The following is a 24,939-nucleotide window of genomic DNA, read 5'->3' as shown; positions in this document are numbered from 1 at the left end:
GGGGGGGGTCATGTACAGACCAAAGGTGACAAGTGTCATAAAACAATTACTCTGCATCTGAGGTTTATAAAAAAGTGCTGGTGAAAGTTCAATGTATATCAACTCATATGATATCAAACGATTAAATCCTTTGACAAAACCAACCATTAGACTGCAACACTACACTTCAGCCCCAGGACTAACATCTCTCCTACCAGTGGAACAAACTTAGTGACCCCGTATTTACATCTCCCTCTCTACATTTTTCCAGGACAGTTTTTTTTGTTTTCAATTTTCAAAAGAATCTCAAAAACAAAACATGGAATTCAATTCTAGTTAAGGAAAGGTACATATAAGTGTAGACACTTATATACATATGATGTAAATGTAACTGTCTAGTGGGTAAAGTATGTGAGGTAGTAAAAAATATAAAAGGTCCTAAAAACCCTCACTGAGTATCTTGGGAAATCAAGAGAAACTGTCAAAAAGTGATGGCTCAAGAAATAGAGGTTTAAATCAGTTTTATAAAATTCCAATCATCAACAGAAAAAAAAAACTTTAAATGTTTTCTTTAAATGTTTATTTACTTTTGAGAGACAGAGTACGAGCAGGAGAGGACCACAAAGAGGGAGACAGAGAATTGGAAGCAGGTTCCAGGCCCCAGCTGCCAGCACAGAGCCCAACGCAGGGCTCGAACTCATAGACTGTGAGATCATGACCTGAGCTGAGGTCGGACGCTTAATTGACTGAGCCAGCCAGGCGCTCCCAGGAAAAAAAAAAAAGAAAAATTTAAAGAGGAAAAGAAATTGGCAGGAGGAAAAGCAGCATAGAGAGCCTATCTGATTTCGTGTTTTTTAAATAATAAAATAATAAAACAGAGCTATAAACACATTACTATATTTAAAGTGACAGAAGTAACCAAAGGAAGAATTTAAAAATTTAAGATCAGGGGCGCCTGTGTGGGTCACTCAGTTTAAGTGTCTAACTTCGGCTCAGGTCATGATCTCACGGTTTGTGGGTTTGACAAACTAGAGCCTGCTTCAGATTCTGTGTGTCTCTCTCTCTGCCCCTCCTCCACTTAAGCGGTCTCTCTCTCAAAATGTTTAAAAATAAACATTAAAAATTTTTTTGATAAAAAAATGAAAATAAATTAAAATTTAAATTTAAAATTAAAAGTGATTTTACCACTAAGGAGAATAAGGAAAAGGAAAACTGATTATTTTTTACTTTCATAATAAAGTACTAACATATGCATGTAAACTGAGTAATTAATCCTTAATACAGAGGAAAAGTACAAATATAAATTTTTAACACGTCAGCCGAACATGGTCTGAAAAATATTACTTCTTTTTTTTTTAATGTTTTATTTATTTCTAGGAGAGAGAGAGAGACAGCATGAGCAGGGGAGGGTCAGAGAGAGAGGGAGTCACAGACTCTGAAACAGGCTCCAGGCTCTGAGCTGGCAGTCAGCACAGAGCCCGACGCGGGGCCGGAAACTACGAACCGCGAGATCATGACCTAAGCGAAAGTTGGACGCTTAACCGACTAAGCCACCCAGGCGCCCCTGAAAATTATTACTTCTAATAGGAGGAAAGAATTGCTTGTTAACAAGCCGGTTAACAACAAATAGCCAACACATTTTTTTAATAACTTTACAGAAAGATCTAGGATTATATGAAGAAGATAAATATTTACATTTTCAACTGTCTGTTTTTTGAGTACTTGATTCCATGGAGTGTATTTAAGGGATGGTGTGTAAAAATGGGAATAAATTTGTATTTCTCTCTAATCTCTGGTACAGAGATCCATTTAATGATAAAGATTGCAACACTTTCTAAAAAGACTAGCATGAAGGATATACAGATCTTGACCAAACTAAAGAAAGACTACAAAGTAGCCTGATGTCAAACATCAAAGGGAAAGGAAGATAAAACCTTTTAGAAAGAGGTAAAATCTTAAATTACACCTTTGCAGGAAGTAAATCTGCAAAATCCAAATCTTGAACCACAGTAACTTTTTACTTCAGCTTTCTTAGTTTGGGCTTTCCTTGTAAAGCAGGTTACTTCTTAAAGTAAACCAAATATTATTCAAAAATCTTTTTAAACAGTGGCCAAATCTACCCATTTTCTACAACTACAAAAACCAATTTCCACCAAATTATTCCTAGAACCAAAATGCTTATTTTGTTTCACTTGAATCTAAAATTCAAATCATCGTCGATAATACACATTCTTCACAACTCATACTTGCTTAACACATGTTCCTTTTTAAAGCAGCAATTACTTCCACGGACTTTCCAGAAAAGGTAATACAGATAAGCTTATTATATTTTATCAAAACCAAAGAGTAAGTTATTTATGAAGCTCTTGGGAATCCCTTTAAAAGAGGAAATATAATACAGAAAATAAAAGGTCACCACCATCAACAGATTATTAATGGGTTTATTCTCAGTTGTTCAACAAATATTTGAGAATCTACTGTGTCCCAGGTGTTACACTAATAAATAGGACCTAGTTTCTCCATACAGAAACTTTAAAATCCTGTACAAAATGATACTGTGAACAAAAATTAAAAGACAAATGCAAACTGGAAAATGTCTGATTGGCAGTAATTAGCGGGAACATAGTAATTAAGAGTGTGGAGTCACGCTCGCTCCCAGATTTGCATCCCAGCTCTAGTCACAGGACCAACCTGGGGCAGGCCTCGAACCCCCGCTGGGCTTATCATCACGCCTATCTCAGAGCTACCATGAAGGGTCAATGCATTAAAAAAATGTTAAGTTGCTTAGAATAGTTCTTGGCATAGTAAGCCTTCATTCAACGAGGACCTCTTACAAATTAAAAAAAAAAAAAAAAGCCTCAGAGAAATACCAGCAAAGAATACTGAAAAGAAACTCACATACGAATAACATAAAACACAACGCATGAATAACATTAAACATATTCAGCCTCGCTAATATTCAAACATGTGCAAAGGAAAATATTAAGTTGCTGTGTCTATCAAATTGGTAAACTTTTTTTTTTTAATTTTTTTAATGTTTTTATTTATTTCTAGGGGAGAGAGAGAGACAGCGTGAGCAGGGGAGGGTCAGAGAGAGAGGGAGTCAGACTGAAACAGGCTCCAGGCTCTGAACTGGCAGTCAGCACAGAGCCCGACGCGGGGCCCGAACCCACGAACCACAAGATCACGACCTAAGCGAAAGTCGGACGCTTAACCGACTAAGCCACCCAGGCGCCCCACAAATTGGTAAACATTTTTAAATTGCCAGGATTCTAGAGTATGGGAAAATTCTCACGTGTAGTTGGTTGAAGCGTAAATTGTACTTTAAAATATATTTGAAAATATGTATCAAAAGTCTTTAAAAATGTACATATCCTTTAATTCAACAACTACAACTTCGAGGAATTGGACTTAAGGCAATAAATCAAAGAGGAACAAAAAGACTACACAATAATGTTCACTTAAACATTATTTATGAACTAATTAGCAACAATGGGGAATAGGTTAAATAGTAACTGATTTGTAGAATACTAATTAGCCATTAAAAATGATGCTATAAAAGAATATTAATGATGGAGAAACATTTAAATTTTAAAAGACTGTAAGAAGTAAAATATGACCCCAATTTTGTTTCTTAAATATAGTCTAAAGGAGCCACATGCACACAAAGTAAATCTGAACGTTAGGATTACAGGTGATTTTCACTTTCTTCTTTAAAGAAGTTCTATCTGAACTTGAATTATTTTTAAGTAACAATACATAACCTGGACTGTGGTAGTGACTGCTGCACAATTGTATGAGTTCAATAAAAACTCAAATTTACTCATAAAATGCATAAATTTTTATGGCACATAAATTATGTTTTGTGGAATAGTTACGCACATATGTGCGTGCACACCCCCCCTCACACACACACAGACACCTTTTTTTTTTTTTTTTTTTAATGTTTTTTTATTTATTTCTAGGAGAGAGAGAGACAGCGCGAGCAGGGGAGGGTCAGAGAGAGAGGGTGTCACAGACTGAAACAGGCTCCAGGCTCTGAGCTGGCAGTCAGCACAGAGCCCGACGCGGGGCTCGAACCCACGAACCGCGAGATCATGACCCAAGCGAAAGTCGGACGCCCAACCGACCAAGCCACCCAGGCGCCCCACAGACACCTTTTTTATAAAAAGGTGAGGGGATAAGAAAAAGTCCCTGCTCTCAAAGAAAAAAACTACAAACATTTTGTTTCTTATTCAATGGGGAAAAAGGAGAGCTTAAGTATTTCAGGTATCTTTCAATCATAAATCTGCATAACTGCAACAAGATATTCATATAAAAATAGATGTTACACATTCATCATAAGTATGAAAAAGCAAAATGTTACTCTGCAGCTATCTCCCTTGGTTCCTAGAATAAAACCCTTTACCTATGGCAGTTTTTCCCCTTCCGCCAACACTGCTCCTATGAATGCTTTCTCCCTAACTCCAGAGTCCAAATCATAGGCCACAAAGTAGCATAATCCGAATGTCTAATAAATAAAATAGCCCTTCAACAAATTTTAAATTAAGGAGATATGAATTCGAATGGACTGTAACTCTGGCAATACAAGCATATCATAGAATGCGAGACATTAACGTGTAATTTGAAGACAGCCCAATTTCTCAAATACAGGAGAAATTTAAGAAAATGCAAGCCCCAAATACCCATAAATAGTATGGTGATGACTGGATGGGAAGAGAACACAATCATAAAAATGAGAGCACGTCTCCTGGGCAAGCGCTATATGTACGCACCCTGTACTCTGTGTATTATAAGGTATTCTTACTATCATTATGCTTCTAGTTCTCCACAGGAAGAAACTGAGGTTTGGAGCTCTGTACTCTGCTCTGCTGGTCAGTTATATATTAATGTATTTCTGGCATAGCCCCAAATCCCTTCAGTTTTCCCTCCTTTTAACTAGGTATCTTGAGGTGAAGAAGTAGACCCCGCTGGTTCCCCTACTTAAAATCCTCGCAGAAATTTAATTAGTAACTTTCTCCCCCAAACTTTCCTCTCTTCCAAGCATCTTTTGAACTAATACCTTTCAATCCCCATGAATAACTATGAAGCAACCAGCAACTTTCTTCTACTTTCATTTTTCCAATTATTGTAAAGCACCTTCACTGCAGACGGCACAGGCATTCTAGAACACACTCACACACACCATCACTCACTTTCAGCTCCACAAGCAGCGATTTAACGCTCCTCTTCTCTCCAGGTCCCTGCAGTCTTTCTGGGTTGCCCACATTTATTCTCTAGTAGAGTCCTCAGGAAGTGCTCAAAAAGAAACAAAAATTCCCCAAATTCCTATTTGTGTTCCTGACACGTCGTCTGTTTTTACAGTTTAGTCCATTTAGCTGGATATAAAACTCTGGGCTTCCCTGTTTTCCTTGAGGATACCAACGTTACCCTATTTGCCTCTGGCACTGTGTTGCTACCAAAATCAAGTAATCTAATTATTCTTCCCGCCCCCCTTTTTAAGGATTAAAAAAAATTTTATTTTAATGTATGTTTATTTTTTGAAAGAGAGGGAAAGAGACAGTACGAGTGGGGTAGGCACGGTGGGGTGGGGTGGAGGGGGAAACGACGACACGTGTGATGACACAGAATCTGAAACAGGCTCCAGACTCTGAGCTGTCAGCAGAGCCCAATGTGGGGCTTGAACTTCCAAACCATGAGATCATGACCTGAGCAAAGTCAGATGCTTAACCAACTGAGCCACCCAGGCGTCCCTATTCTTTCCCTTTAATGACTTATAGATATCCCAAGAATCTTTTCTTTAAAATCAGTAATTTTTAAAGAATATGTCTGTATGTTGGGTCATTTCTGGATTGGATACACAAGTATACAACATGCTTTTTCCAAATGTGCTGACAAATCTTTTTTTTTTTTTTTAATTTCAGGAAATTTACTTTATAATTATTAGAATGTATTAAGTTTCATTACTTTGGTTCTTCTTCAGGATTTCTTATTACTGTACGCTGAAACCTTACTGCCAGTCTTTAATTGTCACCTTTTCCTAGGTGGTTCTTTATTTTTTATGTTTAAGTTTTGTTTTCTATTTATCTCCAGTTCTCTGAAGAAATTCTTTATTGTGTTTGTTCACTTCTGTGTTCCTTCTAGATTAGGCTTCTAGATTTTTATAATGACTTTTTCCCCTCCCTCTTTCTTCAGTTATCACCACATTTCCAGGATTTTCCTACCCGGATTTATGTTGCTCTTTCATATTTATACTGCTTTCTAAATTTGTTTAGGTTTGTTCTAAAACATTAGGTTATCGGGGCGCCTGGGTGGCTTAGTCGGTTAAGCGTCCAACTTTCGCTTAGGTCATGATCTCGCGGTTCGTGGGCTCGAGCCCCGCGTCAGGCTCTGTGCTGACTGCCAGCTCAGAGCCTGGAGCCTGTTTCAGAGTCTGTGACTCCCTCTCTCTCTGACCCTCCCCTGCTCACGCTGTCTCTCCCTCTCTCTCTCCTAGAAATAAATAAAACATTAAAAAAATTAAAATAAAAGATAAATAAAAAATAAAAAAAAATAAAACATTAGGTTATCGTGTTCATTAGCTTCATGGACATTTCTCTCTGGCACACTTTCAGTGTCTGCACAAATATTAATCTGCTCTTTATTCCTTTCTTCTTACAACAGCTCTGTGGGAAAAATGACTGCGACCCTTGTCTGGTGCTCATTTTCGTGTAAAATAGAAAACATTTATTTTTAGGGTTTTTTTTATGTTTATTTATTTTGTGAAAGAGAATATGAGCATAGGAAGGGCAGAGAGAAAAAGAGAGAAATAGAGAGAGGGAGAGGAGAGGGAGAGGGAGAGGGAGGCAGGGGGAGAGACAGAGAGAGAGAGAGAGAAGGAGAGAGAATCCCAAGCAGGCTCTATGCTGTCAGTACAGCAGGACTCCAACCCACGAACCATGAGATCCTGACCTGAACCAAAATCAAGAGTTGGATGCTTGACTGACTGAGCCACCCAGGAGCGGCTTAAAAAAAAAAAAAAAAAAAAAAAAAAAACTTTTAGAAAACTGAAGAACTTTTCTAGCTTTACTACCAGTCCTTCTGTGTTTCCACGAAGGGTACCAAAACACAGCCTCATAAATGAGATCTCCGATGCGTTCATTCACCTTCCCTCACTTCATCTGACCTTCCTCCCTCGGCCCCCGGCGTCACCATCCTGCTTAGTTTGGCTTCCATTCCCAGCAGTGTCTCCTGAAGTGCGTGGCTTTGGCCGGGAAGGGAGCTTCAACTGTCTTTGAAAGTTCACAGGGCCCAGACGGCTCTGACCCCAAAGAACTCGCATGCGCCCCATATATCCCGGGAAGGAGAAAATCTCTTCGTCTCCGCTGCTGTCCTCACATTTGCTGGCCACGCTGTCCAGGGAGATTTTGTTGGCGGTCCTGCAGCTCCCTGTTCTCAGGCCCTTCAGACAGCCTGCTGCTCCCGTGTGCAGCCTTCTGTACGACACGGACACCATGTGCATCTTGTACTTACTGAAGACTCGCCCTCATCCGCTTGTATTAGGGTTGGGTTCATCTTGTAGAGGTGGTGTCCACGAGCTGTCCGTTTTGCTGCTCTAGTTACTCTGTTTTTAGAGAAAACTGGGGAGATTCAAAAAACTAGGCCCTGTTGCCATCTTCCCAGAACTCAAACTTTCTTTGGAGATACATGTAGTAAGTATCCCTGAAATCTAAAATTAACAAACACTAAGTTTATCTGCTCTCGCTTGAATCTTAGAATAAAGGCACTAAGGACTAAGAAATTCAACTCTGCAATGTGGCTACCCTTAGGTTTTCCATCATTATTCCCATAAATATCATATGTTCTCTCATGTGATATGTAGTCATGTCATCATTAATTGCTTCCACTTAGCGATTAGAAGCTGAAATAATAAAAATATGAAATACTAAAGGAAAAGGAGAGGGAAAATAATGTGGAAGTCTTAAAACCATTTTAAGAAATTCATTAGAGCAGACATTCACATTAAGATATTTTTAGGGACAAGGATGGCAAAAGTTACTATTTTTGCAAAGATTCATTGAGCCATTTTTATGTTGCAGGAACCCGGAGGATATACTATCGCCATCTGACCTTGGGGAACTGTCAGACTGGATGGGACAAAAAATAGTGAAGTGAACAAGTACAAATGTCATAAAAGCACTAAATAAAAATGACCTGCTAGAAAGAAATAATCCAAGGAGGAGAGTATCTACCAACTATGAAGTTGTTGTCTAATTTATGCATTTCCTTTTTTTTTTTTTTTAGGTTTTATTTATTTAAGTCATCTCTACACCTGATGTGGGGCTTGAACTCACAAACCCAAGGGATCAAGGCTCACATGCTCCTCCGACCAGCCAAGCACCACTTACTTTCAACATTTCTGAAGCACTTAGGACTTTTTTCTCTATTGAGTACACACTATTACTTTTGCATTTCCTAAAATAGGAGATTCTCCTTTTTGCTAGCTGAATTAGACAGTTATTTTTAACTACAGTCCTCAATGCTCACAAAGACACATCAAAAGACACACATTCACGTACTGCTAGTGGGTATAAATTGGTACCTACTACCAAAGAGCTTTCTGGAAACTTGTATCAAGGGCCTTAAAATGTTTCAAACTCTATAACCCAATACTCACACTCCTAGGAATCAATTATAAGAAAGTAATTTAACATATAACCAAACACTGGTGCATAGATGTTAGTATTTTTTTTTTAACGGAAAGGAAAAATTAAAAACTAATGTTGAATAAGAGATATGTAACTTACCTAGGAAATGATCATATAATTAAACATCCTCAAATCAACACACTTTAAGAATTAATTTCTAAAAGTTCTTCATCCTCAAAAGATATCTATAGCTCTGGATGCTCTAGATTTGCTTCAAGTTTAAAATGACAGCAGACCACTACAGTTAGTTAAGTTGTTGACGACACAGGGGAATATTTACGATACAACGCTAAGCCAAAAAGAGAGAATATATAAATAATATGAAATACATTCTAACCCAAGCACACGATCCTGAATGTCAAAAATGGCATAGAAAACAAAAACCTGAAAGGAAACATGCCAGTGTGAATTGGGCAGAACTTTGGGTATATTTCCTTCTACTTCTCTCTTTCTTACAAGTTTCTAAATTTCTTCAGTGACTGTGTATTACTTAATAAACAAGGAGAAAAAGTAACAGACTGAGCATAACGTAACTCCACATGATTTATTATTCACCGAAAACAATAAACTTGTTGAATTATCAGGAGTGGAATCTGACTGTTGAGGGTTAAAAAACGAGTGAAAGTTACAGAAGGGAAAACTCATAAAGTCCAGGTGCACATGACTGTGTGGAGAACAATCCCAAAAGGAGGCAAACTGGCAATGTGTGCCAAAATATGAAAACGTGTACCCCAATGCACCCTGCATCTGAATGAGATTTAAAAGCTCTTGTTTTTAAATTTACAGATCTGACTCCTAACTGCTCCCCTAGTAATATGCCATACTCCTATGACTACTAAATATGCAAACCTTGCCCTAGAAAACTCACGTTCTAAAATGAATTAGAGGGACACCTGGGTGGCTCAAGTCGGTTAAGCGTCTGACTTCGGCTCAGGTCATGATCTCACAGTTCATGAGTTTGAGCCTTGCGTCGGGCTCTGTGCTGACAGCTCAGAGCCTGGAGCCTGCTTCAGATTCTGTGTCTCCCTCTCCCTCTGCCCCTCCCCAACTTGTTCTCTCTCTGTGTCTCTCTCTGTCTCTCTCAGAAGTAAATAAATAACATGGAAACATTAAAAATAGGAGAGTCCTGGGGCGCCTGGGTGGCTTAGTCGGTTAAGCGTCCGACTTTTGCTTAGGTCATGATCTCGTGGTTCGTGGGTTCGAGCCCCGCGTCGGGCTCTGTGCGGACAGCTCAGAGCCTGGAGCCTGCTTCAGATTCTGTGACTCTCCCTCTCTGCCCCTCCCCTGCTCTCTCTCTCTCAAAAATAAAATTTTAATGAATAATGAAAATAAAATGAATTAGAGAATGTAAAATTCCAAATTCTGCCATATTAGTTTTAAGCACTTAAAATCATATTTTGTTTTCACAAAGACTGTGAAAAAAATCGGCATTAATTTAAAATAAATTTCCAAGGCATTCCTCCCAAGAGAGTTGCAGTTCTATATGTTCCAGAGCTCTTTCAAGCTTTAAAGTGACTAGCCTGTAACTACTGTTCAACAATGTTAACTGTTAAAGACCATGCCAACAAAAAAGATAGTAGCAACTGCTATATCCACAGCTTTCCACAAATTACGTTCCACTGGATGCTCATGAGCATAAATAAAAGAGTGAGAAGGTCCTTTTATCCAATAAATTGAAAAAAATGCAAGAGCTTTTATATTAATGTACATCGTAATCTCTGAGGCAGTGCATTTTCCAAACACAATTTTTTTTTTTTAATCTTATTTTTCTTTAAGTAGACTCATGCCCAGCGTGGAGCCCAACACAGGGCCTGAACTCACAACTCAAGCCAAGAAGATCAAGACTCAGACGCTCTACCGACTGAGCCACCCAAGTGCCCCTCTGCATCTTTAAATAGGTGAAATGCAGTTGCCTCTTAATTCAAAAGGGTAAAGAACGACCCTAGGCTCCCAAGAAGACAGTGGGCTTGGGTGGAACGTCACTCTTCTCTAACAGGAACGAAAGGAGGGAAGCGGTGTGCACAGAAGGCACCCCCAGGAAGCAGCCACAGGAGTCTGGAGCTCAGGAGAGAAAAGGGGCAGGACACAAATGTAGATTTGCCTAACATGGGCATGTGGGGGTCAGGTGAGGGCAAAGTACTGTGAATGCGATTAACCAGAGGGTGCTTTCTGTTTTTACTCTAGATGCCTTGAATTCAATACAGAAGTTTTAACAACGGATCACAAATAGCCACTGCAGCGTTTGTTTACATATCTTCCCCTCCCCCAACAGAACTGTGACCTTGGATTCTAGGCACGCGGATCTTTGTGAGCAGGCCGCCTGTTACGATACGTTCCAGTACCTGGTACAAGGCAAACGTGAGCCAAACAGATGTTCGGTCACAAATAATTTCTTGTCCCAAAATTTAAAAAGGATTCAATTTTACTTCATTTATATTCTTATTTTTAAATATGCAAAAACACCCTCAAATTAAAGGGTATAAGAATACCTGTATACACAAGTACTAGAGGTGCATCAAGGTTGGACTTTGGCTCGGTGTTCAATAAAAATCTTTTAGTAAAGCCTTTGCTTATGAAAGACTAATCATCAGTCAACACCTAGTTTGACACCCTCTCTAGCATCCCTGGGCCTACACTTAATCGCTGAAATCCAACCAACATAAAGACAGTGGCATGAAAGCCTAGGGAAAATAGAATACCTACTTTCGAGTATGCAGCAGCATTCTAGAAATAACTTTCACTGAAAAACTCCTCGTGAGCATTTGTGTGCTCAAGTTCTATCAGGTGAAGTACAATAAAACGTGTGTGCAGGAATACAAGGCGAGCTGCTGTGTTAATTAATGATGATTAGGAAAGCTGCTCATTTTATGCTCAAAAACAATTACTAACTTTTGAATCGTTAAAAGGTAGATACACCCACAACTAATACATATATTAGAGAAAGCCAGATCATCCTTCTTGAGTTTTTCTCCTCATAAGCCACTAAGTGTTGATAATTTTTAAGGAACCAAATGAGAGAGACTGCATTAGATCATAAACTGAATCTTCAAAGAATTCTTCTGTGTTCTAGCATTCACAAAATTCAGCCGGTAGCCTTGATAATAACCTGCTGTTACTCTTTAGAACTTCACGTCACCCATAAGCCTTTCCAGAAAAAGGGCTATTTGGAAACCCCTCGTATCTCAGAAAGATTAAAGGAGAAATAAAATAGCGACTTCGCCACCACCTCCAAATTTCATTAGGGAAAACCTCCGCAAAATCATACTGTTCGTGGAGCAATCTATGAGATACCCCCAGAACACCTGGTGCCTCTCCTGACCTCGGAGGAACGTGAGCATCTCTGTGCCCAGAGCAACCCGGGAGCAGGCAGTGCTGAGAAACTGTCCCTGCACTAAAAGGTCAAACTTATAAAATCTGACAACAGGATTTTCATCAAATTCTAAACTTTTTCTCAGTTTATTTCTCTAGGACAGGGACATTCAGCCTCGGCATCACATTGACGTTACGAGGCCCCTCGGCCAGAACGTGTACCGGGGGCACCTCCGGTGGATACGGGCAGATCCACCCGCGCACATCTGAGAGACGGATCAGAGATGACCACTCAATCACCTTTTACTTAAAAAGGAATTACCAGAAGATTCTGTGAATCCCTCATTAATGTAAAATATTATTTGATCTATAATTTAATTTGAAAATATACTCAAAGCACATTTCTTCACTCAAAAACAGTAGAGACATTTTCTTGAATCCCATTCTAAAGTGAAATAGGTCATTTTCTTTTCCTTTAGAAAACAGAGATCCCCAAAAATGAAAACCAGTCACAAAAACTTTCAGAGCTACACCTGTAATATAATTAAATATCTACATAAGGTTTATGTCGTTACTTCTTCCCCAGTTAAAGATCGCATTTTCAAACAGTTTATAAATATAATCCAATAAGACTATCGTGACAAAGTCTATAAATATAAGGCGCTTGGTTCAACAAAACACCTCACAATCAGCGTGATTTAAAGAACATCCAAGTTTAAAAGTTAACACTTGATCCATCAGCTACCCTGTATTTTCAAGAGTGTGAACACAGCCACAGATGGGCTAGCCTCCATTTTTCCATTTTCCTTTAGTAAGATCACCTCAATTAGTAATGCAATCAAACATATTGTTCCAAAAATGCCTTTATACTGCTTCTCCCATGTAAATACAAATAACGGAAGGATGAAAGGAAAGAAGAGAAGAAAAAGAGAGAGAGGGATGGAGGAAAAGGATGAAGGAGGGAAAAAGGGAAGGAAAAAAAACAAAATCCCAGACCATATTTTTCTAAGGAATCATACATATAATATCCTTAATTTAATTGTCAAAGCCTTAATTTAGATACACTAACACCTACTCCGTACGCCCTTAAAAGATTTGCTCAATTCTAATGGGGAGCTGAAGGAAACATGCATTCAACCATAAAGATGAATATTATATCTATTTTTAACAGAAATGCTTCAATTTTTACCAAAGTATTAGCCAACCAACCACTTCTGAAAAAGTCAAGTACTAGCAATTACTATGCTGTACGTGCGTTAATACCACACCATTAAGTCACTAATTATCAAACAGATTCCCAAAGTTTATTAAATATCCCAACTATCTTTGTATTTATTGATCTAAATGTAATTCCCCCCACTACGATGTTATCAGAAAGCTCCCCCATTCAAAATACAGCACCAGTTCGTTCCCACATTCGCTCAGCCAGCCATAGCTTTACTGTATTTCAAAACTTGAGTCACCTGTATGCATCGTCTTCTTTCAAGTCTCATATCATCCTGATGGGGTGGGGGGAGGGAGGGAAGAGTCCAGCAGCAAAACTATAACACTGTGTGAAGAAAAACAGATTATGATAAGAGATAAGGATGCAAGACAATTACCCCTAATTGAGGAACATCTAATGTAACTACAATCCCCAAAACAGAGAAACAATTGCTGTAAATTTGTTTACTAACATTTACTTAAGCTTACTTGAAAATAATTTCCATTAATGAAAATCAATTATATATATAAAATGTAACGTATTCGGTTGCCAGGGAGAAAAAGTTTCCAAAATCTGCCTACTACCAATGAAAACTTCAGACATTTCTAGGTATGAGATAAAGTCAATATTTCACTATTCTACATAATTTATCTGGGGAAAAATTTACACTTTGTAATATCCATCAATTCACAAATCAGTATGAATGTGAATTCACCGTGGCTTACTATCAGAGGTAGTTCCATTTGCTTTCCGGGGAAGATGAACACGCCAATCTACCAATGTTATTTGTAAATTAAGCTCTGAGACACTGCTCAGCTGGCCCCCTAAGGCCACAAGCCCTCTTCTGCTCGCCAAGTGCTTTCTCTTACTTTACTGTAAGGCTTGCACTGTACTCCCTGTGTACTGCTTCCACTGGTATTTCACAAACGAGCAGCAAACTGTATCCTGACTGATGGGAAAGCAACAGCAGCCTCAATGTTACCAGCTGAGAGCAGGTGAGAACAGACGAGACCCAAAGACAAGGACAACCTGACTTAGAAAGGAGTTCAGCCTAAATAATTTACTTTTTAAACTGATATTGCGCAATTCAGTATCACTAATGAAGTAGTGTCGCTCACGCCGGCCAAGTCCCCAGGGCAAAAGAAACGTAACTGATATCGAAAGATACTACTGGCATTGGCACTGAGGACCCCGTAGAAAACAGAAAGGTAACCAATTCCAGATCCTCTCTCTAGCTGAACAAAGGCTAAAATAGGTGGTATTTCTTTCTTAGCGCACTCTCGGGTCCCGACACCTGTCCTTCCCTACATTTTACATTAGGGAATCCCAATCCTCCTGCTTCCTAATCCTTTCTCCCAAGTAAGTTCTGTGTTCCTACATTATTATCAAAAGCTCCTACTGCCTCAGCGTGGTTCATTTCAGGTATGTGACAGAAAGGAAACAACTGGACTGAAATAATTACTTTAATCTTTGCAGTTTTCAACAAGAACGCTAGTTAGTCCAAATGAACCCCTAATTGGGAGAATTCTAATCACGTTACAAAATAAAGGTAAAAACGACTGAGGTAATTTGAAGAAAAACGTTTGTAGGCAAATGGTCATAGATTTGAATGTGTTATTTATTGCCCCAAATCTGTCTGCTTTTCATTCATTTTTCCTTCTATCTTTGAACTCCCAAGGTCTCTGAAAGCTCAACATTTGTCCTCCAAATAACAGTAACTGGGAAGAGCAGCTCAGGGCTAGAGGTTTAAATGTATGAATTATCTGTAACTTAGGAACCGTGTGTGTCTAAAATCATTACCTATATTCCAGATTCCATTTCTAAAGAATCACTTTTCCAGTTTTGATCCTATGGTAAAACCTTAGACATGGAAGCAACCAGTACTCACTTTGGGGGGAAGGGATGGGTGTACGGACAGGTAGAGGGATGGACATTACTTTAACAGCACTTTACTATCTCAAAACCGTTTTATTTAAAAACTAACTCTTGAAACATCAAGATTAAAGATTTTTACTTCAAAGAAATACTTTTCTAAACACTTTTCACTCATAAATGGTCAGTCTTTACAATTCCAGCGCGGACCATGGAGACAAGATTTGTGAATTAAATCCCTAGCTATGAATTCTATATTATCACATCTCTTGGGTTCTTAACATCACATTCTTCACCTATAAAATGTTAGCTTACAATGCTACCAACACTTTGCCAACTTCAATGGTTTCAGCAGGATAGATACTACTGATATGAAAGAAAACTACTTCATACTTCATAAGAAAAAAAGCAAAATCAGGTAAGGTATTAGCATTTTTTGTATTCTATTAAAGGCAGTAAGAAATCAGCAGGTTATTCCACTCCTATATTAAGCCCCTAAAGGTAAGAATACGGGCAGGCCAGTGGCATGATGAATAGTGCGTCTGACTGAGGAGCAGAAGCAGCATCTGACCCTAAAACAGACATCTTTTAGAAAAGTCATCCATTAATCACTACTCATCTGAAAAGCAGCCTTTGGCAAAGGGTACGTTACAAAACTTGCTGAGGACACACACAGCAACCAAACCAACACCTACTGAGTAATGATAAACTCCTTTAAGTCTTGACCTTGGACTACTTTAAGATTCTAGTGATAATTCCATAGATCCTTCAGGCTGATCACTTTTCAAAAAAAAAATCTGTTCATATCACGTCAGGGCTTTATGACAACAAGTAGGTAACAGCAAACACCAAATGTACTTTGCAAACTATAAATACTATTTTCGTTCTAGAGCCTGACAATCCAGTCATATTTTAAATTCTTCCAAGAAAAACCCAGTGAATTTTTCACCTTTCCCCGCTACAAATGGAGTCACTCACAAATTATGGAGCTAAATTAGATGCTAATGAAAAGCATCTACTCTCCTTACCACAGGAACCTCCTATAATCCTCGAAATCTTTTACAGTATGTTTTGGCTCACATTTTGCCAAAGGCAATATAATGGTCTATGAACAATCCAGAAACTGAGCTTAGCTGATTTTTGAAGCTAAACCTACAAACCATCTGTTTAGTTGTCTGAACATCAGTGCATGAAAGTAACCTAGAGCACATCTGCAGGGACAGAATTTCAACAGGCTGAGTTTAAATGCACAGAATGCCCAGGGAGGTGTCAGACTAGCTCTGTTAGTACCTGTCTCTCTCTAAAGAAGGAGGGAGGGATAAGGTGAAGGAGAGAGAGGGAGAACACTGAGACACCTAATTAAAAGCAGTGACGGACTGAGATTTAGAAAATTCATGCTAATCCTCCAGATCAAGATAATAAATGCATTAGCTTGATATGGCAAATCAGATTAACTCAGGAGTTAATGAACTAAATGGAAGATATATGACGTCTTCTCTCTAATGTCACAATGTTTTGTAATGACATACAACTAAAAAGTACATGTAGTTTCAAAATAAATTAGGAGGTTATCACAAGCAGCAGGTGAAAATAACCAGCATGACAACGGCTTCAGAAGTACTGGTGGGGACTTTTATTTCTTGAGCTGCGTGGAAGCACCAGCTGTTTATCTTTTAATTTTACATGGTATGTATATTCTCACCCATACATTTCACAATTAAAAATCTAATCCCCGGGCACCTGGGTGGCTCAGTCAGTTGAGGATCCGACTCTTGATTTGGATTCAGGTCATGATCTCACAGTTCATGAGACTGAGTCCGCATTGGGCTCTACACTGACAGCAAAGGGCCTGCTTGGGATTCTCTCTCCCTCTCTTTGCCCCTCCTGCCCTTTCAAAATAAATAAACTTTTAAAAAATTTAATCCACATGAAAAAATAAAATATAATGCACAATTGGATTTAAAAGACCATTCAGATGGTTCAGAAGATGCCAACATAAGAATAAGTTACCCACTCCCAAAAAGAATAAGCTACAAAAAAATGAAATAGGGGAAAACTAAACTGGCAGATCTAAAATTCGATTCCATGCGTTAAAATTACAACATGGTTATCTAAAAACTATACTGCCTGGCTTTCCTTATAAATCTGTTCATTTACAGTAACATCAAGAAAGAGAAGAAATGTCTTCTTTTTCCATACAACAATCTTAGGAACAGGTTTTCTAGTCATAATAGCCGAAGGAGTCAAAGCAAAAAGAAAATTTTTAAATATGGTTTTGATACGTAACACAAGGAAAAGAAATCTATTAACTCTAATTCCCAGTAAGATGGCCAAATAACAAACAGAGAAAAAGCATTTTCGCCAACTGGGATTTCAAGTGAAATCCTTAAAATCAAGAGTATTTAGGACTCTGCCAAAACCCCTAGAAACAGTCCTAGTCTTAAAAAAATTAAAAAGGCAAAAAGCACAGGACTTGAGAATACCAAAGAAATGTTATATAAAACTACAGGAAAAAAAATTTGCTGAACACTTACTATGTACCAACCACTCAACTGACACTGTACAGAGGTTGACACACTTCATCCCCTAACAGCCCTACAAGTGAGCAGTGTTACTTCCATTTCATCAATGAGGAGAGCAAATTCAGAGATTAGCCTACCTGGCCTAAGGTCACAGCTTGTGGACTCTGGTCTCATACCAAAATTCCTGTTTCTCACCACACCAAAATGCCTCTCACTAATAAGCACTGAAACAGTCACAAGAAAATTATAAAGATCCAAGAATCTAGGTATGTCTATGTCTGATTTCAAGACACCGGACTCAATCTTCCACCTCAACCATCCCAAACATAAAATACAGTTCACAGGCAGTAAATTAATTTGTAAAGAGCATTTCAGTTTAGGAGAACAGAAAAGAAACTCTCCTCTCTCCTCTAGTCTAGCAGGGAAAATGTGATCACACCATATAACAGACTGATATATAGATTCCCTTTACCAAAAAAAAAAAAAAAAGAAGAAGAAGAAGTAGTTAAAGAAGGTACAAACCAAAAGCAGGTAAGTCACTACAGCACCAAAGCTTTGGGCAAGATTTAAAAAAAAACATGAAAGATTATAATTATATGACTCCAATGGCATACTGAAGATACATGTTGGAAGTAACTGAGATACATGTTAAAGGAAAGAAAAAGATGTGTTTTCTCATGAAACTATGTGAAAAAAAACTAAGACAACCCTGAGTGAGCATTAAAGAAAAGGTTGAAGAACTAAGAGCTGAGTGGTTTAAAGAAATGTTGCCCTAAATTTTTGCTACTTCATGCACCAAGTTACTTGGCCTCTCTGGGACTATCTACATCTGGGCTCAAATACAACAAAATTAGGCACTATATGTATACAACAATAAATACAGGAAAACATATACATATTACCTGTAACATAATGCACTGACAAATGTCCTTTTTAAAACTAGAGGGGAGAGACTAGAAAGTTCCTAGGAGTAAGCTATGATCAGTAAGGGTCAAGTACAGATACCCTGTCACTAACTCAAAATATGTCAACTACCAACACATTTATATGGATTCTCTTTTAAGTTCCTCAAACATAAATTCTCAAACCACAAAACTTTTTAGAAACCTAATTCCCACTATTAGATAATGACTAGCAAAGAAAAGATACTAAGAAATAGATCATAAGCAAACCTAAGTTCCAGAAGACTCATTTCTAAGATAGTAGGATGAAAATCAACGTTAACCACTATTTTAGTTACATGTGGAACTAAACAGGCTTTTACAAGGTGGGCTGGCCCTCCTCTCTCTGCAGAGTTCCAGGCCTGCATTTCCAAACACCCAGTGAACCGACCTTGAATGTGCCCGATAGTATTGTTTCCCGGTTATTACCGAATAGATGTCTTAGCTTTACTAGATACATGTTTTTCTTTAATTCACTTAACTCCCACAAATAATTAAATAAGTATACAGGTGAGGAAACTAAAGCCCAGAGAAGTGAAGTCTCCACAAGTCGCAAGTGACTAATGGTAAAGAGAAAATGCAAATCCAACCAAAAGAACTCCAAAGCCAATGCTCTCGGGAGCATGTTAAACTGAATTTACAATCTCCTCACCCTTCTAACCCTGCTCAAAAAAGAGGAAAGACCGGTACAAAAAAGTCCTTTTCTCCTTCCTTCCTGTATCCCCAGTCTCAGGTTACATGTGTCACTGTCACCCCCCCTCTCCGAACTAGAGCCTTAATCACCTAGGACCTCTCTCCTAGTGCTTAGGACACATCCACTCCGCAAATTCTTGGGTCGGGTTCACCTCGGAAAGGTCCTTCCAACTGGGTTCACTGCTCCACCTCTAGTTCCCTGCCTCCGTCAAAGCCCTCCCATCCTATCTGCACTCCCTGCTCCAGTCTCCCTATACAGCCCGCTCTCGGTAGGCCTCAAAACATGCTGTCACCGACCACGACCACGGTCACAATAGCGTGCCAGCAGACTGTTCTGAAGCTGGAACTGAACGACGACGGTCTTCTATCCATTTAAAATTAAAGACCTCAGGGGCACGTGGGTGTCTCAATCGGTTGAGCATCCGATTTCAGCTCAGGTCATGATAACGGTTCGTGAGTTTGAGCCCCATGTCTGTGCTGACAGCTCAGAACCTGGAGCCTGCTTCAGATTCTGTGTCTCCATCTCTCTCTGCCCCTTCCCTGCTGCGTTGTCTCTCTCAAGAATAAATAAACATTAAAAAAATTCTTTAAATTAAATACTTCAAGGGGCACCTGGGTGGGCCAATCAGTTGAGCGTCGTTTTTTTTTTTTTTTTTTTTTTTAATTTTTTAAATGTTTTATTTCTAGGAGAGAGAGAGAGAGACAGCAGACAGCGTGAGCAGGGTAGGGTCAGAGAGAGAGGGAGTCACAGACTGAAACAGGCTCCAGGCTCTGAGCTGGCAGTCAGCACTGAGCCCGACGCGGGGCTCAAACCCACGAACCGCAAGATCATGACCTGAGCGAAAGTCGGACGCTTAACCGACTAAGCCACCCAGGCGTCCCGAGCATCGGACTCTTGATTTCAGCTTGGGTCATGATCCCACGATTTGTGGGTTTGGGCCCCACTCAGGATTCTGTCTCCCTCTCTCTCTCTCTCAATATAAATAAACCTTAAAAATTTAAAAAAGATTAAGGACTTCAAGTTTTTCTCCCATCATTTATCTGAAATAAACAGACTGAATTTCTAATTATAAAACATGTTCATTATTTTTTAAAGAGGGAATGAGAAGAAACTGAATAGGAATAACCAAAAGTTCACACAAAATTCCAATACCCCATGGAATCTCTGCTCGTTTTTTTTTAATTTCACACCTTTACATCAACAATTTATGTTTGCAGCACCTTACTCGCTGGTTGGAGAGTACCCCACTGCACAGACCTAAGTTTACTTTAAACAAATACCTACTGGGGGATATTTGGGTTATTTCCAACTTCTCACGAGCATAAACTTTGAGCCTTGGAGCCTGTTCTTACCCATTTGCTAATTAAGGAATTTAAAAAAAAGTAACATGAATGCCAAGACTTTTTCAATCTCTACTGTGGATGTGGTTGCTTAAAGATATATTTCATATCACCCACATATAATGGACTAAAACTTTGTATTCAAATGATCGCAGCTCATAAAAGAAATTAAAAGGGAATTAAGGGATTTCTAGGTGCTCTGAGATTCACATCAGAGGGCGGTCTAATGCTTAGTGTTACCCCTAAGTTACATCTCCCCCCAACCTGAACATCTGGGCTGATCTCATTCATTTGTATATTCCTATCAGACAGAGGACACTCAGGAGAGTAGATGTTCAATCAATAGCCTGCAAGTCCTTCTCATAACTAGTTTTTAGGAAATGCACTGGAAAACCACTCTGCTCTATCCTTTCTGATAGCACTGACTCTTCTGGAGTGGCCATATATATTTATATGCACAAACACATATAATTTTACTTATAAAGCACACATTACATATAATTAATTTACGTAAGTGCACGCACACATATATTTAGTTGGTTGTGTGTACTTATATACATATATAATTATATATGATTTTATAAACCACTGCTTTTAATTATCTTTACATTTCAAAAACACAGAAAAATAAGCAGGTCCAGAAATAATCAAAAACAAATACTGTTATTAGGAGCTTCCATCTTCCTTCAACAAGCCCATTACAATTACTAAGAGTAATAAAGGAGTTTAGTTTTACTTCTTTTTCCTGACCACACTTGTGAGAAACTCAAAAACTCTTAACATGTGTGTGGCCTTCTGCCTCAGAGCATCAGTGCTCACATCAGGGCCCCGTGTCTCTTTCCCCAGTAGCCCCAACCTCGGGTGTCGCCTGCAGCCCCCGCCGGGCTCCTCCACTCCGTTCTCGATCCATCTTCCCACCAAAAGACATACTTCAAAGTCTACTCTGAACTAACAACGCTGTTCTTTTCTCTGCACTAACCTCCCACTCAGCATCTATTACGACAAGCCGCTGGGCGTCCCTACAGTGCCAGTTACTACCTCAACTCCCCACACCTGAGCCGCACCCTCACCTCCTTCCTCACAGAACCCACCTGTCCATCTTTGTCCCCAGGGCCACCACTCTTCCAGCGACGCCACTAGAAACTGACTTCTTTAGGTACCTGAAGTGGACGCACTAAATCCTGCCAATTTTCAAAATAACTCATGCCTCAATTCTTCTCCATGCCCACTGCCACCATCTTGGTCTAGGGCCTTATTTCATACGTGGTATCCTAGATCCTCCTCAAAAAGCATCTGCTGGGCCCGGTGGTACTGTCAGAAACACTACGGGAGGTTCTCAAAACTCGACTGGTCACCCCACACCCAAAGATACTGATTCGGGAGGCACGTGGAAGAACCCAAGAATTCTTTTCTTTTTTTTAATCCAAGTGATTTTTGAGCACAGCCCAGTTTGGAAACCACTGAACTTAAAGGCAGCTTATCTGGTCTCAACTCATGTGGCATAGAGCGGCCACACCCATCTTCCTGAAGCACAGCACTTTCAGCCTGGATTTAACTTCCTCTCTGGAACTTAAAAACATTCAATCAAACTTTACCATCCTGAACAGAGGGCGCGGCATGGCATTCTATAAAATGCACCAATGCTCAATCATTCCCCTACCTAAAGTTTGCGCCTTCTTCGCCTAACCCTTTACCTAAATCCTATCCATCCTTCAAGGCCACCTCAATTCCCCTTCATCCAGTTTTATGCCACTCCAGCCTCTCTCTGAATCTGCACTATGTTTTGTTGGTTACTTATGTTATACTCTCACTCCAGTGATATTATCTACTGCTTGGTGAGTTTTATATTTCTATTTTATCACACTATATGTTCAATAAACACATCGGTATCATGAAAAACAACATGGAAACTATTGTTCTATATAGAAAAAGTGACTTACAAAACAGGATGCAGACATCATATGATTACATTTTTTAAAAGGAGAGAAAAATAGTTGTGTGCATAAAAAAATGAAATAATAAAATAAAAATAAAATAAAAGTCCTGACAAGTTATCCATAAAACGTTAAATAGTAGTCATCTCCAGAGAGAGTAACTGAAAACAAACTGTTATCTTTTATGTACTTTCAAAATTCCTTAAAGGAATATGCATTTTGTAATGAAACCAAATCTTCCTAGAACCCTAAAATCTTAAGGAATGCCTGGATGGCTCAGTTGGTTAAGTGGCCGACTTTGGCGCACATCATGATCTCGCAGTCCGTGGGTTCGAGCCCCGCATCGGGCTCTGTGCTGACAGCTCTGAGCCTGGAGTCTGCCTCAGATTCTGTATCTCCCTCTCTCTCTGCTCCTCCCCAACTCCTGCTCTGTCTCTCTCAAAATTAAATAAACAGTAAAAAAAGTTTTTTTAAAGGAATCTTAAAATCTTAACCTAGAATTTTTTTTAATCAACAGAAATCCTGTGAAAAGGCCTGGCATGGACATCAGCCACCACACCACCACAATCCTAATACTTACGACTTGTTTGTTAACGTTTCTATTTCCCAGCCTTTGTAATTCAAATTCCACTGGCCTCTCTAGGTGATGTTCAACTTCCAGGACCATGCTCAGTTTTGCAAATCAATTTTATACATGAACCTGCTACTCCTCTGGCTGTACAGATGTGGAGTTGTGTTTGCGCTCTTCGTTTGTCCTTTCCATCAAAACTACAAATCCTAACACAGCGTTACTGCTCTGTTACTTCCACATAAGACCAGGAGACATAGAATTGGTGAGAAAACTGAAATTAATATTAAAATAAATCTTAGGAATAAAGGTGTGGAAAAACCTTTAAAACACCATCTCAAGTACCCCTTTCTTCCCAAGCAGAAAAAAAATCCTAAACACAGTGAAAACCTGCCCATTTCAAAGATGAATTCTCAGGATAAACTACAGCAAAGTGCGCCATCCTGAGTTAGAAATTCCATGCTGAATCCCTCTCTACCAACTTAAGTGCAGGATGTTTCTTGTGTACACTAGAGAGACAGAAAACAGGTACACGCAGCATACAAAACACTCTTCGTATGCACGAATGCTCCTCAGCTTTCTTCCAACTGAACATGAAGATGCTCGATCTGTCTTAAACTGACGTGGCCAGCCTCAGTCCATTCCTCTTGCTCAAATCTCCTGCTTTCTCAATTTATGATCTCCCAATCTGTACACAGAATATTTGAACACAGGCCTCGCCACACAAGTATTGTTCCTACCCAGTGGTGTGCCTTTCCTCATGCGACACGGATTCGTGATGCACCTGTGGTCTATTATGCCTCCTGTTCCATCTCTAGATGATCCACTTCTAGATTTAGTATCTAGAAATCCCTTTCGTGATAGAAAATTCATTTATATATAAAAGTCTCATTAAAATTAATTTTAAAATCAAATAAAAGCTCTCAACACTAAAAAGAAAAGGTGACAGAGATTATGGTACATTAACGTGTCAAAATATTATGTCTTTAAGTTCTTATGATAATTGTATGACATAAGGGAATGTATCAAAAAGAACTCAAAACCCTCCCCCGAAAGCACAACCTCAGAAAAGTAAAATAAATGCACTGAAAAAACTCTAGGGGAAAATATATAATATTATTAATAATGTCTCTGGCTAATAAAATTCTGGCTGATTCTTAAATTTTCTTCTTTACACTTTCTGCCCATCACAACTTTTATAAACAAGCACATCTCTTATAATCAATTTTTAAAAAATGGTCCAAGAAATTCAACCTCCAGCTTAAATGGAAAAGCCATGATGGTATCTATCACGCACAGCCACAACTATGAGAACAACCTCTAAGAACATCCAATTTTTAAAACTCCATACAGGTAAAAAGCTCATGATAATAAACAAATGAAGGTTTTTTTTTTTTTTTTTTTTTTTAAAAATCAGTGAACATACTGGTAGGTTACTTATACACAGTAAGGCCAAAAAAGTACTTAGTGCTGCTTAACTTCGTGTTGCTCTCTCAAGTCCCTGGAGTCAGCCTGCCCCAGTTTAACTTCAGGATGCACGACTTAATGGGTGGGCTCACGCAAGGTTCTAGCTAACTCCTCGATGCCGGAGTGTCCTCAACCACAAAGTGAGGCTGACGGGTAACACTGCTGTTATTACCGATGACACGGCACATGGAAAGCACTCATGGTACTGCAGTCAGTTGTATGGAGCGGCTCTCTGCCCCGGTGCATCTTCCACTACCACCACCTTCACCTGCTAGTATGAGCTCCTACCATCAACCTTCCCCCAAACTGACACTCCAGCCACAACGGACAAATGCCACATTCGTGCTGGGGCTGTCCCGGGGCTTTCCTCATCCTTCTCTGCGACCTGCACCGCTCCTCCGAGCGCGCTGAGCCTGACGCCA

General features: G+C 39.2%; 1 protein-coding gene across 4 annotated transcripts in view; it reads right to left on the bottom strand.

Annotated features, from left to right (window-relative positions):
* The window catches only part of DYRK1A (dual specificity tyrosine phosphorylation regulated kinase 1A), a 149,914-nt gene that overhangs the window by 82,062 nt on the left and 42,913 nt on the right, over window positions 1-24,939 (bottom strand). For 2 of the 4 annotated variants that reach the window (XM_039228657.1, XM_039228662.1), the window contains exon 2: window positions 13,439-13,524. The exons of the other annotated variants lie outside the window; for them this stretch is intronic. In XM_039228657.1, the coding sequence (XP_039084588.1) occupies window positions 13,439-13,448 (10 nt within the window). In that variant the 5' untranslated portion in view covers window positions 13,449-13,524. The remainder of the gene's footprint in view (window positions 1-13,438; window positions 13,525-24,939) is intronic. 4 annotated transcript variants of the gene reach the window in all.

The sequence above is a fragment of the Hyaena hyaena genome, unplaced genomic scaffold, assembly GCF_003009895.1.
Source record: "Hyaena hyaena isolate Hyena2069 unplaced genomic scaffold, ASM300989v1 scaffold_2, whole genome shotgun sequence".
Taxonomy (NCBI): domain Eukaryota; kingdom Metazoa; phylum Chordata; class Mammalia; order Carnivora; family Hyaenidae; genus Hyaena; species Hyaena hyaena.
Note: the sequence above shows the minus strand (reverse complement) of the source record. Positions and strands in the feature narration are given on the sequence as shown.